Source organism: Plectropomus leopardus, chromosome 10 (assembly GCF_008729295.1).
Source record: "Plectropomus leopardus isolate mb chromosome 10, YSFRI_Pleo_2.0, whole genome shotgun sequence".
NCBI lineage: Eukaryota > Metazoa > Chordata > Actinopteri > Perciformes > Serranidae > Plectropomus > Plectropomus leopardus.
The window spans coordinates 1,427,165-1,441,832 of NC_056472.1; the positions used below are offsets into that span (position 1 = coordinate 1,427,165).

The 14,668-nt window shown below is 38.8% G+C and overlaps 1 protein-coding gene across 1 annotated transcript in view; it reads right to left on the reverse strand.

Annotated features, from left to right (window-relative positions):
* Nucleotides 1–9,632, reverse strand: part of crfb2 (cytokine receptor family member b2) — a 29,116-nt gene extending 19,484 nt beyond the window's left edge. The window contains 6 exon segments of the mRNA XM_042494665.1: nt 668–827; nt 5,760–5,902; nt 6,636–6,811; nt 7,218–7,347; nt 8,828–8,937; nt 9,538–9,632. Of these exon segments, the coding sequence (XP_042350599.1) occupies nt 668–827; nt 5,760–5,902; nt 6,636–6,811; nt 7,218–7,347; nt 8,828–8,876 (658 nt within the window). The 5' untranslated portion in view covers nt 8,877–8,937; nt 9,538–9,632.
* Between the last annotated feature and the right edge of the window lie 5,036 nt (nt 9,633–14,668).

A 14,668-nucleotide genomic window follows, 5' to 3' on the forward strand; every position in this document is an offset into this window, starting at 1 on the left:
TGACACCGTGCTGTAGTTTCTCTGTAGCCTAATGTCAGCTTTTTACCTCTGAAGGAATAAGCAAATGTTGTACATTTGCAGAAAATAAGATTGACTAAGTTAAACAAGGAGAAACTCTTTTAGAAAATCTAGCAACCGATCATTAATCTGATTGTAAAATTGAACTGTTAATGGTCTAAAAGGTTAACTGTAGCATTGTGTCATATGGCAATAACCTCAAACTCTTTTTTCTAGTCTGTGTTACCACCAACGTCCTGTTTTTATTTTATACAATTTTATTGATTTGTCTTTTACTGCAGTTCATTTTTGTTGTTGTTTTTTTTGCTGTTGTTTGTGTTTTTTTTACTGTGTTCTTTTTTCTTTCTTTTTTTTTTTAAGATTTTTTAAATTTTCTTTTTCTACCTTTATTCTGATAGGACAGCTATGGCATGAAAGGGAGAGAGAGAGAGAGGGGATGACGTGCAGCAAAGGGGAGAGGCCGAAATCAAACCCACGGCCATTGTGGTGAGGACACAACCTTTGTACATGAGGCACTCGCTTTACAAGGTGAGCTACTGGATGCCCTGTTTTTTGTGTATTTGTATGCTGCTCTATAAAATCAATAAATACATGTTAAAAAAAACAAAATGAAAAAATAAAAAACATTCATACGGATAATGAGCTGTACCTGCAGAATAGCGTCCAGCAGTGAAGTGACAGACGGGTTTGCTGTAGTTGGAGTGTCTGGGCACCTCAGTATCTGAGAAGCAGACTGAGACACAGTACTCTCTGCCAGATGCCAGATCACTAAAAATCTTCCTTTTCAGAGACTTGGTGTCCTTAAAGAACTGCGCACAGAGAGACCACAGACAGACAGACAGACATCAAGAATCAGAGAAAACAAAATGAGAAACACAGAATTACTCTCATACATTTACCCACAGGATTTTTGAGACTGCTGTGGTAATGTTGATGATGGCAGTGCAATATGGATGCTGCATTCGTTATAAAGGTCATTTGACACCAGATCTATCGCATCTAACATGAAAAGGGGCTTCCCCCTGAAAGAAAGACATTCAGATCATCAGAGGCAAAGTCCCAAGTCAACTGGGTTCCTCTAAGTTAAGCAGTCAGTGTATGATGGTTTATTTTTGATCGGTGTGCACTGTGCTTCTAGGGGAGTTTCATGCAAAAAAATGCTGCACATTTCCGACCCGTTGTTGGCACATTTTGCTGTTTACTATATGATAGGATGTGGATGTTTTTAGCCTGCCTGGTTGTACAGCTGACCCGTGGGAAGGTCTCTTTCGACTCATAGATTGTTCTACTTTTAATGCAAAATTTAGTGCTTTAGTATTTTGTCTCCTGTTGTCTCTGTCTGCAACTTTGCGTCCTCATTGCTGACTGTCTTGGCCAAGTGTCCCTTGGAAAAGAGATTCTTAATCTCAATCTCATCCTTTGCCTCCCATATAAAACAAACTTCAAGGACGGCTTTCTTTCACTTGCGTAACATCGCAAAAATGAGACATATCCTATCCCAAACAGATGCTGAAAAATTAGTACATGCATTTGTCACCTCTAGGCTGGATTATTGTAATTCCCTATTATTTGGTTGCCCCAACAAATCTCTTAGGTCTCTCCAACTGGTGCAGAACGCTGCTGCTCGTGTTTTAACGGGAAGCAAGAAAAGGGATCATATTTCTCCTGTTTTAGCTTCTCTGCACTGGCTCCCTGTGAAATCCAGGATTGAATTTAAAATCCTCCTCCTTACTTACAAAGCCCTAAATGGTCAGGCTCCGTCTTATCTGTCACAGCTCATAGTTCCTTACCAACCCACAAGATCACTGCGCTCTGAAAACGCAGGGTTACTTGTGGTTCCCAAAATTTCCAAAAGTAGTTTAGGAACCAGAGCCTTCAGCTACCATGCTCCTCTCCTATGGAACCATCTTCCATTTTCGGTCAGGGAGGCAGACACCGTTTCAACTTTTAAGGGTAGACTTAAGACCTTCCTCTTTGATAAAGCTTATAATTAGGGCTGGCTCAGGCTGCCTGGACCAGCCCATAGTTAGGCTGACATAGGTTTAACCTGCCGGGGGACTTCCTCTGATATGCTGAGCTCCTTTCCTTCTCTCAATGCCGCCATCAGAAATCATGCATGTCTGTTAACTGCATTGCCATGTGCAAGCTTAGCTTAGCTCTGTGATAGCCATGTGGTACTCTCACTACCTGGGGCTCGCGATTACAGAGCCTGGGTCTGTTGAACTGCACTACGCTAATCCTGTTGCCTCTCGGGAGCGTTCCTGCTCCCTTGTTTCCTAGTTTTCTTGGATCCTGGCTGTAACCTTGACTGTGCCTGACCGTGGTGATAGCTGTGCTGATGCTGCGACCCTGCCTTTGGTTGTGCTCGTGCTGTGGCTGTACTGATTCTGTGCCCCCCGCTCGCCCTGATCGTGGTCTGGTCCTGGTTGCGCCGATGCTGTGATCTTGCCTTTGGACAACCCCCTTTCACATATGCATGAGACTGTTATCATCTCTCTCAACATCATCATAGAGAGCAATTACTAATTTCACACCTACCATTATTGTAATATGACATGCATCTGTTTCTATTATTGCTGTGCCTCTCTCCCCCTCTCTCCCCCTCGCTCTTTCTCTTTCCTTTTTTGCCATGATTGTATTTCATTTGCTATTTACGACATCTATTGCTCGTCTGTCCGTCCTGGAAGAGGGATCCCTCACTATCCTCTACCGCTCTTCCTGAGGTTTCTTCCTCTTTTTTTTTTCCCCGTTACAGGGGTTCTTTTTGGGGAGTTTTTCCTTGGGTGATGTGAGGGTCTAAGGGCAGAGGGATATCGTACACTGTAAAGCCCTCTGAGGCAAACCATGTTTTGTGATAATGGGCTATATAAATAAAACTGACTTGACTTGACTTGACTCAATGAGACCAGCACGGTTAAATAAATAAATTAGGTAAATGAAGCTGTCAGCCTAAATGTCCCACTCTCTATGGGAATTAAAATTGTCACTATATGATTGTATGCCTCTGTGCACCAGTCAGCTGTCTCTTACAGTTTACATCATGTCTGTGAAAACATGGATGCTTCACACACATCTTCCCCTGACAGCACAGAAGATCTCTACAGTCAGCAAGTTTACAGACCAGTGTCACAGATTCAGTATCTGACCAAATGTCTCTTTTCCTGAGATATGACTGAGTAATGACAGAAAAGTATTTCTGCAGAACATTATGATGGCACCGTGAAGTTGAACTTTGACCTTTTAGACATAAAATGTCATCACTTCATCATCATATCCTCTTAGACATTTGTGTGAAATTTTGCAATAATTAATGTATGAATTTTTGACTTATGACCAAAGACTTGTTTTATGAGGTCACAGGGACCTTTGACCACCAAAATCTCCTCAGTTCATCTTTGACTCAATGTGGACGTTTGTCCAAATTTAAAGAGATTGCCTGCTGGTGTTCATGAGATAGCGTATTCAAAGAATGGAACAGACAGATAGATGGACTTGTGGACGTGTGTATGAACAAACTGAAAACATAATACCTCCTGCCACAGTTGGCACGGAGGCATTTTAAAGGAATGAATGGTCAAATATTTATGTTAAAAATCTGATTTGCCTGACATAATTCTGAGTCGCCCTAAGCATAACCTACATAAAGTACAATATTTGCATGTAATATCACATATTTACATAATACATATGTACTCATATGTGAGCCAATTAAAGTAAATTATATTACATATATAATATTAAATGCTATCTTAAATTCTATTTATTCATTTTTGTATCTATTACTATTGTTATATGTTATGTTATTGTTAGCAATATTGTGCTGTGCATTTTCCCCTACTCTCTCTTCCTCCCTGTCTTTCTTTTTCTCTTTCTCTTCCCTATATGCCATTTTGTCATCTACTGTAATTTAATTGTTATTTATGACATTTATTGCATGTCTGTCTGTCCAGGAAGAGGTTCCCTCCTCTGTCACTCTTCTTGAGGTTTCTACAATTTTTTTTCTGTTACTGGGTATTTTTGGGGAGTTTTTCCTCAGACAATTTGAGGGTCTAAGGACAGAGGGATGCCATATGCTGTAAAGCCCTCTGTGGCAAACCGTGATTTGTGATAATGGGCTCTATAAATAAAATTGACTTAACAAAGCAGGCCGGATTGCTGTCAGCGATGTACCACGGTGGACAGGGACTAGCAGCAAAAATGTATCTTAGCCACTTAAAAAACGCCTGTCTGAAAACAGTCCATATCAGCCTAATTGTAGGCTACATTTTCTCAACTTTTAACCTCTGAATTCATAAGCGCAGTGTGTTCCGGTCAGACTTTTAGTGGTTTATGGAAGAAAGAACAAATCCAAGATAAAGAAAAAATTTATTACAACGGCAACAATGAAATGTTCGCTGTGGAGACAAAAGATTACCGCTGTAAAGCATTTTGCAGAGAGAGACTGAACGGGCTGAAAGAGAAAGTTGAAAATTCTGTGGAGACTGGAGGCTGAGACAGAGCAGAAGGTCACGGTGAACTGTGAAAGCATGCTCACAGACCCACAGAGCTGCTGCTGCCGTGAGGGGGACCTGGTTACAACACAACCTCAGCATCTTTCTGAATCACAAGACACCAGCGCTTTACACTAAACTGTTTTTTTGGTGAGTGGATCACTTACATGTAGGTATTATATGTAGGTATATATGTTACCTGATGGTTGGGTGCAGCAGTGACTGCAGACACACAGTTGTCACAGTCAGTGGAGTGTTGATTCTGGAGACAAAACTGTCCTTTATTGTGTATAATCACTTTAGACACCTTCTATTAACTTTTGATTTGACCTCAAGTTAACTCATATGAATTTGTGCCCATCATCTGAACAACCGTCCTTGGAAGTTTCATTAGTGTGTGAACAAACTTGCTGTTGCCAGGAAGAGGAGACAAACGTTCCTTGTTCCAGTACACCTTATCTCAGCGGAGGGAACCTCCCTGATTTTCCTAACACTGTGTTTGCAATTAGAAATATGTGACTAAATGTGATCTTCTTTGTCAGACTCACTCAGTACACTCTACTGTAGCTGTCTGAGTTCTGTCCTTTCAGCTGAAATAGATTGACTCTGTTAAGCCCTTTTTTTTTAATAATTCTCTTTTATGACTTCCTTTCAAATACACAAAAGACAGCTGATTTTGTGTCCTCATTTATTTATTCACTTCTCTAAATTTCCACCACAGTGATGTCAGATATTCAGAGTAACCGGCCACACCTGCTTTGTTTCATTGTTTGAAGAGCCCGGAAAAACACAAGCACACACCATCTTAGAAATCTTGAGAGAAGTGAAGTTTGTTTCAGTCAGATTGCGCAGCAGCACTGTCTGATGCGAACAGCTGACTGGCAGTGGAACACAGAGCACAGAACAGTTGGCCTCATAAATTTTGGCAAAATTTTGTATTTTGGTTTAATCTGTAAATTTCCAGCTCAGCTCCTACAATAAGTCTAAAATACACTGTGGAAACTACAGTGTAACATTCATAATAAGTGCAAAAAATGCTCCATTGAAACCCATTCAAACTGACATTTTTGATCCTACAGCCACCAAAGCATAAAAAAAAGCATTGTATTATTTCTGGGTGTCACTCTGGGGTTTTGCCTTGGAATGCGTAATTTTGACCGTTTTTCCACCTGATGATGTCATTTTTACAATGGCACAAGTGATGAAACCACTGTGTGTCTAAAGCTCTGTCTGTGGGTGGGTGTGCAGTACCTGGGCTCTGTCTGCACTGCTGATCCTGAGTTTGTAATTCAGAGAGTCATAGTGCTCCCTCAGGTGCTCCATGGGAGGCTGAAGGTCCACACACAGATTTTTCCCACAGGCCGTCACCGTCAGCCGCGGCAGCTCCAGCTCAGCTGGAGCACACAGACAACATAGATATTTTAGTTACATAAACTCAAATTTCCATCACATCATGAAGTAGCTGATTGAAACCACAGACAGGTAACCACTACAAACATTTCCCTTCACGCAGATAGCATTTTACTGAAGAGTAACTTCACATGAACAGTAAACCTGTTTATGCACAGTCATTTCATGAACTCCTCTGCCAAAACTTGAAGTGAAACACTTCAGCAGAGAACTAGGAAGTAAAAATATTCAGATGATGAAGGAAATGTTGCATTTCCAGCTCTACGACTTGCAATAAATCAAGTATCCAGAGCACATAAGGAGAAATCAAAATGGAAATAACAGTAACAGCTATACTCTGTCACAATGAAAAGAAACAAAAAAATCGAATTTACCCCTTTTCCTCCCAAATTAGCGCATGCACGTAGGTTTTTCAAACACAGGAAAACCCGATAAAAATACTGTATGTGCTGGACTGTATTCAATCATAAGTTTCGCTCAGAGCCGGATGCCATAAAAAACTGTCTACTGCAGGGTCATTTGACCCCGGTATGAATGTCAATAGTATGCATTCTTACTGCATTAAAAAGCCAGATGTTAGCAGGTGTTAGTGGGTTTTTTGTGCGGTGGGAATGAGGTTATTGAGAGAAAAGTTTGGTGTGACAGGGAGAGAAAAAGAGGCTCATCTGTCTTATCTGTCCCTTTGTCTCAACATGTCAAAGTTTCAGTGCCTCTTACTGTTTCTGTTGGGCTTAAAGTCTCGCAGGATGACCTCTTGTGATTCCTCTGCCTCCAGGAGGGCTTTAATTCGGGTGAAGTACATCTCGTCCCGCACGGAGAAGGCCTCTGTCAGGTTGCAAACCAGCGGGTGCTGGACATGCTCGCAGCCAGCCACCGGCACCAAGTCAGTGCCCCTTCAGGAGCGGAGGGGAAGGAAAGAAGCAGACTTTAGGGGATCAGGTCAACCTCTGCCTTCATCTGGCATGAAGCACATGCTGGGGCAGAATCAGCTGTAGCTTTACACTCACTGCTGGCAATAAACATAACAGGAAACTGAACTACAACTTGTCTATACTTGTCTGTGACTAACACCTTTCTCAACTATCTTTTGATAATTGGACTCTGACAAACATCTGTATTTCTTTCTCTGTTGCAATCCAAACTGAAAGTACCTGCATCAAAAAAGCTGTGACCGACTGCTTCTACAGAGATTCCCCGAGACACTGTTTGGTAGATATACACACACACACACACACACACACACACACACACACACACACACACACACACAACAAAAGCAGAAAGACAGATCACACTCACGCGTCTGTTTGAACTGTCACATTGTAGTGGACTCCTGCAGGTGTCCCTGGTCCACGCTCCCATTTCAGAAGGTGGATGAAATGGCTCGAGCTCAGGGTCACGTTGACAGGCTGGGGGAGTTTGCTCATAGCTGGAATACAAACAAACAGCACTTTAACCCTTAGAGACTATTGGATGCATTTTATGTTTGCCCTCTTCAATTTTGGGTCATTTTGCCTGTGTTCATGCATATGACATACATTTTGACACGATAGTGTGTTTTTCTTTAATCTGTGAATTTCCAGCTCAGCTCCTACAATAAGTCTAAAATACACTGTGGAAACCATATTACGGACTGTTAAGTTAAAAAAAAATGCTGAACTGAAACCCATTCAAACTGCGATTTTTGACCCCACAGCCATCAAAGCATAAAACATGCATTGTATTATTTCTGGGTGTCATTCTGGACTTTTGCCTTGGAATCTATCATTTTTTTCCTATTTTCCACCTGTTGATGTCATTTTTATTTTTTAACCATATTTGGCATATGGGGAAAATATATGATATTTCCACTAGGTGCACTGTCACAGTCAATGTTGCTGCTAATCACTCATAATAATGATATATCCCAAGCTGTAATAATAATAACAACAATAATAACAATAATATTTATTTTTTTCATCTAACAACATAGTAGCATAATGACAAAAACTTGGCATTTATGGGATTAAAATTTTTAAACTCAGGAAATATTTGATAATTATTATTAGGAATGTTGGTTACAAAAACAAACTCAATGGAAGTGGAAATTCATATTATTTTTACAACCTGATTTCGAATTTTTGTGTCGAAAGCGGCGATAGTATTTGACACTGCATGAAAAAAAAGAAGTATAAAAATCAATGTTGCTGCTAATCACTGACATATCCCAGGCTGTGAAATTTATAAAATAAGGTACTTAGCATGCAGTATGTTGAAAATTATTTTTTTGTTGTTTTTTTTATCTAACAACATAGTAGCATCATGACAAAAACTTGGCATTTACAGAGTCAAAATTCTTAAAATTAATTATTATGTGATATTTATGATGAAGACTAATGTTGGTTAAGAAAGTAAACTAATTGAAAATGGAAAATCATATTAATATACAATATTTTTATAATCTAATTTTGGAGCAGAGCGGTATGAGTTTTTGACCATGCATCAAAAATAATAATAATAATGTATAAAATTCAATGTTGCTGCTAATCATTGACATATCCCAGGATGTGATATTTTTTAAAAATAAGCTACTTAGCATGTAGTGTATTGAAAATTATTTTTGGTGTGTGTGTGGTTTTTTTTTTGTGTTTTTTTCATCTGAAAACACAATGGCTAACAAATTTAAGGCTATTTGTTTCTTTTTAATTAATGACTGTTTGATATTTATGATTAGGGCTGACGCTGGATAAAAAATGTTATTAGTAGAATATTTTAACACTTTATTTTGAAAAGTGCATTTTGTTTGCAGATTCATACCAGTGTGTGTGACATGAAAGCGGGCCCTTGAGGGTTAACCACTGTCCAGGTGTAACTTTCAGGGATTCAGGTGTGAGAGGCAGAGGCACAGCATCAGCTGACTGAGTACTCACCTGGCAGGACCTGAGGCAGCCATGCCAGCATCCAGATGACAGCAGTCATGACAGTCAGAGCATCTCAGCACCACCTCTGCTGCTGCTTTCACTTTCACTATGAACACCATCTGAAAGGACAATTCTGGACTTACCTCTGCGGCCACAGTCACATGGCAAATCAATGCAGTTATTATAACTCGCTTTAGACAAAACCATCGGTAAAATTAATGAGATAAACATCACATGGCTATAAGTTTACTTTACATTGACACTATGAGACAGTTCGTCTTAAACGACTTGTACTTAGCTTCAGTTTCGACATGACGCCAAGAAAAGTTACCATTAAAAGCGTTTCTGTTCTTCAGCTTTACAGTCTCTGATAAAAGCACATAAGTTCCTGTACATAAAGACACCAAGTAACACCCATGAACTGTCACTGTAACCACTGACAAGGGGTGAGCTGTAATACCCGTCACGGTGCTTGTCTCCCGGCTCAGTTCGTTAAAAACACCATATTTATGTTATTTACTCTCATTGTTAAACACTTTGAACATGTCACCGAGCTGCTACAGACAGATAAGTTTATTTACCGGTGCCCAGAGACAACTTCAGTATTCGAGCTTTATCTCAGGACGCCCACTCACCGGAAATGTATCTGTCGCTAGCTAGCTAACGTATTAGCATTGACTCGAATGGGTCTTCACATGTATGTTTAATATTCCAGCTACCTGTCCTCCTGTCCCGAGGAGCGTCTCCGTGTCTCTCCAACTCCAGCTGTAGCCTAGCACAAAGACAGAGGAGCAAACACAAACACACACATACACATACAGTGTGGACTCACTGTACACACGACTGCGGCATTCAGGAACATCCGGTTAACCTGCAATCTCACGGCGCTCAGGGGCTCCTAGGACTGAATACTTAACCCTTTGAAACCTGAGCAAATTGCCTTGATTTCTTTGAAAAACATAGAAAGAAGGCAATGAGGAACAAAAGAAATGACACAAAATCTAGCGAGAAATAAGTACAAAAAAATAAAATAACATAGCCATAAATTGGTTAAATACGGCCTAAAAAAAATACAAAAAAAAAAACAAGGCAAACACAACCTGGAAAAATCCTTAGAATTATAATAAATCTTGAACATAATTTTAAATATTTATTTTTGATTTTGAATTATAAATAGAGTTTCTCCCTAGCTTTTTTAACCCTTTGAGAAAAAGAACAAATTGGCTTAATTTATTTCAAAAACATGGAAAGAAGGAAAATTAACAACAAAAGAAGACATGACACAAAAATAGCAAGAAATTGCTGAAAAAGAGCAATACACAACATTTGTTTCAAGTTAAAACGAAAACACAAAAACAAGGCAATAAACACTTGGAGAAAGTGCTTAACAATTATAATAAATCTGATAATTAAAAATACATATTTTTCCCTAGCTTATTTAACCCTTTGAAGTCAAAACAGATTGGCTTGATTTCTTTCAAACACATGGGAGGAAGGCAATGGACAATAAAATAAGAAATGACACAAAAAATAGCAAGAAATCAGTAAAAAGAACAATAAATAGCTTTAAAATAGTGAAAAGTAAAGAAAGAAAGAAAGAATGTTAAAACCAACCAAGGCAAACAAGACTTGGAAAGAGTGCTTAAAAATTATAATAACTTTTAAACATGTAATTTTGATAATTATGAATATAGTTTTCCCCAAGCTTTGAAACCTTTGGAACCCAGAGCAAATTGGATTGACTTCTTTCTAAAACAAGGGAAGAGGGCAATAAGCATCTTAACACAAAATAAATTTCATAAGAAATGTGTAAAAAGCTGCAAGAAAATTACCTGAAATTAGAAAAAGAATAAGAAAAAAAATAAGAAAAATATAAAAAAAGACAGAAAATGATCGTAAATCTAAATTTCCTGTGATCTTATTTTAAATAGATAAATAATTATAATCACTAGATCATTTGATCATTATTTTCATTTTAAGCTAAGTTTCAGGTCATTGACTTGCCCCCTTCAAATATTTCTTTTTCCCAATTTTTGGGACATACTAAGTTGTTGATTGCCTTTTTTCTTTGTTTTTTTAAAAGAAATTCTATTTGAAAGATTTAAATACTTGTGTAAGGTGTCTCAACACTCTGCAAGAAAACTGATGTCCATCCAGGTTTTAAATGGTTAAACATAATTCTCTTACTCTACTAATTTCTTGCAGTTTGTGGCCTATTTCTTACCAAGTTGCTCATTGCATTACTTATATAGCCTATATTTGACTATAGGTTGCTTTAATTTGCAGCTAAATAGAAACTTTGTGTGGAAGAATGAGGATGAGCATCAAGAATGTTTTTATTTCACATATTTGACTATAACAGCTGTGATATATGATATAAACAAGACACACAACAACAAAGAGTTTTGTTTAAGTATGGCATTTGATCACAAATAAATAATAAAATATATGATAAGCGTACATTTTCCAGCAGGTTAGGATTGTAGCCTATTTTGCCCTTTTTGAGTTTCCATGGATCTTTCATATTAGTAATTTTTTTCTCCCTAGGATGCTTAAAAATACAAAGGACCATTACTGTGGAACACCAGTCCTCACTTCATAAAAACTTGTCCATCATTATTCTCAATTAAGTCCAACATGAAAAAACACCTGTGTTGTAGTTAATCTATTAGCTATTTTGATGTAATTTGTGTGTGTGTCTGCTCCATTTATGATTGGTATAACTATATTTTGTAGTAGGTGTTTGTTTTCTATGCTGACATGTTAAAGAAAGAATTACCGTAGAATTTGAATCTTATCTAATTTTGTCCTTTCATGCACAATTCTTATTTCTGATTATCTACTTTTAAAAAAAAATAATGTTCAAAAAAAAAAATAAAAATTAAAAAATAAAAGTTTTTTTCAAATAAAATAAATAAATAAAATCAAATAACTCTGCCTCTGATTTGCTGTAAAACGCAAATCGGACCAATGTCAATCGTCCTGTCCAAACCTAACCAATCCAAACAAAAAGGGAACGAACACTAGCCAATCAGAGGTAAAGTAGGGCGGGTCATGTTTTTTCTATCCTATGAAAATGTGCTGTCTGCAAAGGGGATTTGGATTTGTCCGGCGGTTTGTGAAGGCAGCATCTGACGAAGTTCATAGGAAATCACGTGACCTAGTGGCAGTACCATGGGAAGTACAGTAAGGAAGTGTGCTGGAATCTTTGCGCACAGGCAGCGAGGCGATGCTGCGTTGTTTGTGTAGCTGTTTCAATTTCAGTTGCATTGGAGGCAAGAACTGACCTTTATTGATTAATCAGTGGTTGCTGAGCAACACTGAGGCTGAAACAACTCACATGCGATTTTGATGTGAGAACAGCATCAAACATTAAACACTGTATGAGAAAAACATAGGTATTCACTTCACAGTGAAGCGCTCCACTGTTGGGCTCCTCTTACTGTTAGCATTAAAGGGACAGTTCGGATTTTTTTGTAGCAGGGTTGTATGAGGTACTCACCAACAGTCAGTGTTCGAAGAGTAGATGCCAGTCATCATGCCCCCAGTTTGGAGGCTGGAGGCTGACATGGAAGCAATGTGATGTACTGCTGTAGATGGCGGCCAGCAACAAGATGCATTTTTGTAACCAAAAAAAATCCCATCTAAAACAATATCAGTGTAAGTACACACTATATTGACAGTATTTTCACAGCTTTACCTTTCAATCATACTGCCCTTTTCAACAGAGAAGCTGTCAAATGCTCCAGTACCACATCTATGCACTTGTCAAAGTCACCAGATTCCATTGAGAAAAACAGTCATTTTAGCTCTCTGAACACAGGAGCTGCTGCTCTACTGCTGCTTTGATCAGTTAGTACATTTATGTTATTGTGTGACTTGTGGTAAATCTAAACTAACTCTTTTAAACACCAAAGTCAAAAATAACTTAAACTAACCAACCAATCAATGCAGTGGTAGACCAGCAGCTCCTGTGTTCAGTGATGTTAAATCTGTGTTTTTCTGAATGGAGTTTGGCTTTGAAAATAATGTCATCATGCCTTCATTTTCTCAGTGGAAATCACTGTCTGATATAAAGGTGAAGGAGTGAAAATACTCTCAATATAGCATACACTGAGAGTGAAGTTGATTTTTCTGGATGGGACTTTTTTTAGGATGGCTGAACTGCATTTTGAAGTTACTACAGAAATAGAGTGAATAACAACAATTAAACAAGAACAAAAGAATGCTCTCCGGTGTCTCGTATGAAAATACTTTTTTGACATTTTTCTGTCTGGATTTGGAAAAAGCTTGATTTACTAACTGGCTCAGTTGCTGATGAAGAAGATGTTCCCGGTACAAATATTGTACATATTCATTGTTGTTTGGCTGACTGACTGGCTGATGGAGGAGCAGATACAAGAGGCTGCAAAGCCAAGGATCAGGGCCATGCAGATCAGTGTTCACAATGTCAGACAGACAATAAGGACGCTGCCAGCTGGGATTCAGAGGTCCAGAGGCAGCTGGCTGCTGAATGAGAGATGGTGAAATATGCTGACAACACCAGTGAATCGCCAAAACCTCATGGGGGTTGTTGTCGAAGGAAATAGAAATAAATTAGATTTTTCAGATCTACTGTTACTAATGTGACAAGGTATTTGTGTTGTAGAGGCTAATGCTAACATCAGGATTGGCTGAAGGAGTCTGTCTGTCAAGGCGAGTACTCCCGCCCCACTCCCACAGCAGTAGATTGCTTAGCTTCCATATCAGATCTCAGTTTGCTTCTCTAAAAGGCATGTGTGCTGCCTGACATCTACGTTTTTAATATGCTTTCTGTCAATAAATATCCCCTACAACCCACTTCAGAAAATCTGAACAATCCCTTTAAAGTCGACAGCATTTCTATTGTGGAGTGACCTAAAGGAGGGGTGGATCGCAGCATATGGAATGGGACAGCTTCCTGTTTGAAGAACTTGTGAGTGTTCATGCCATTGGATGGCTGTAGGACTGTAGAGTTTGTGAATAAATGATTTAACAGAGGTCTTTTATCAGAGAGAGATCAGAGGTGTAAGTAATGAAATGAATTTAATTGATTTGCTTCAGTTCCCTAAATCTGATATTAAAAATGCTGCTTCACTGTCATGACTTAGGCGACACGTTAATGTTATCAATAACACCTGCACTTTTCCTACTATGTCAAGTTAAAATGTGTGTGGTGAAAAATAATTATATAACAATAAAATAATTGAACAACTTTGGCTAACATGCGGTATCTTTATTTGTTTGTCTATTCAGGCTATTCTGTGATGCATCCGGGCTCTCAGAAAAGCTCCATGGTCATAATTATGACTTGGATTTAAACACGACTGCTCTTTACAAGACAGACACTGGTAATTTCAACAACTCCGATAATACCTTCAAAAACTGTGGAATGGAGGTAGCTAAACTGGTGTCAGGAGCTGCAGGAGAAATGTATTAAAACATTTCAGTTGGATTTCTCCTCCAATGAAAAGGAATGTACTACCTGTGAAGAAATTCATTATGATGCTTATGAACATACAGCAACACGTCAGAGCAACACATGCAACACATCCCAAGTCATCATATGTTGCCACTTTGCAGTGCATTACATATGCTCTGATTATCCTTCTGCGTCTGCTGTGTACATTCTGTGAGGCCACTACCATGATGTCAACACATGTACATGGTGGGGTGATGCTGCACAAGGTTATGTTTAGGCAACGACAGCACATGGCAACCAACTCCAGGGTGTCAGCAAACACATATGCTGGCATGGATGGCTAGGATTAGGAGGCTCACGGTAAGAAGAAAAAAACCCATTACATTAAAATGGGAAGTGAACACTGGACT